Source organism: Haliaeetus leucocephalus, unplaced genomic scaffold (genome assembly GCF_000737465.1).
Source record: "Haliaeetus leucocephalus isolate CR32 unplaced genomic scaffold, Haliaeetus_leucocephalus-4.0 Scaffold1, whole genome shotgun sequence".
Lineage (NCBI taxonomy): Eukaryota > Metazoa > Chordata > Aves > Accipitriformes > Accipitridae > Haliaeetus > Haliaeetus leucocephalus.
This window is the reverse complement of record NW_010972437.1, coordinates 9711614-9712001: the sequence shown is the minus strand read 5'-3', so window position 1 is coordinate 9712001 and position 388 is coordinate 9711614. Positions and strand designations below refer to the sequence as shown.

At 79.4% G+C, this 388-nt stretch overlaps 1 protein-coding gene across 16 annotated transcripts in view; it reads left to right on the top strand.

Moving 5' to 3' along the window:
• AGPS (alkylglycerone phosphate synthase) overlaps positions 1-388 on the top strand; it is a 92659-nt gene that overhangs the window by 30666 nt on the left and 61605 nt on the right. For 2 of the 16 annotated variants that reach the window (XM_010566020.1, XM_010566012.1), the window contains exon 1: positions 148-344. The exons of the other annotated variants lie outside the window; for them this stretch is intronic. In XM_010566020.1, the coding sequence (XP_010564322.1) occupies positions 148-344 (197 nt within the window). Of the gene's footprint in view, positions 1-147; positions 345-388 lie in introns of those variants that run through there. 16 annotated transcript variants of the gene reach the window in all.

Genomic DNA, 388 nt, shown 5'->3' with positions numbered 1-388 from the left:
CGCACCACGGCTCCCCCGGGGCGGGGCGGGAGGCGCGCGGGCGGCGGTGCATGCCGGGACGGCCCGTATGAGGGGAGCGCCGGGACCCGTCTTCCGCCCGCCCGACCTCTCACCCGGTGGCGATCGGCGGCACAACACGGAAGTGCGATGGCGGCCGCGGCGGAGGAGGCAGCGGAAAGCGGCGGCGGCGGCTCCCCGTCCTCCGCCCGGCGGCGGCTGCGCATCATCTCTGGTCACCTGCGGGGCTCACCGCGGGCTCCGGAGCGGGAAGCGCTCTCCCTGAGCCCCTGCAAGGCGCAGGGGGGCTCCGCCGGGCCGGCCTCCGGCTCTATCCCGAAGAAGCGGTGGGTGCGGGCGGGGGTCCCCGCGGGGCAGCGGGCCCCGGGCC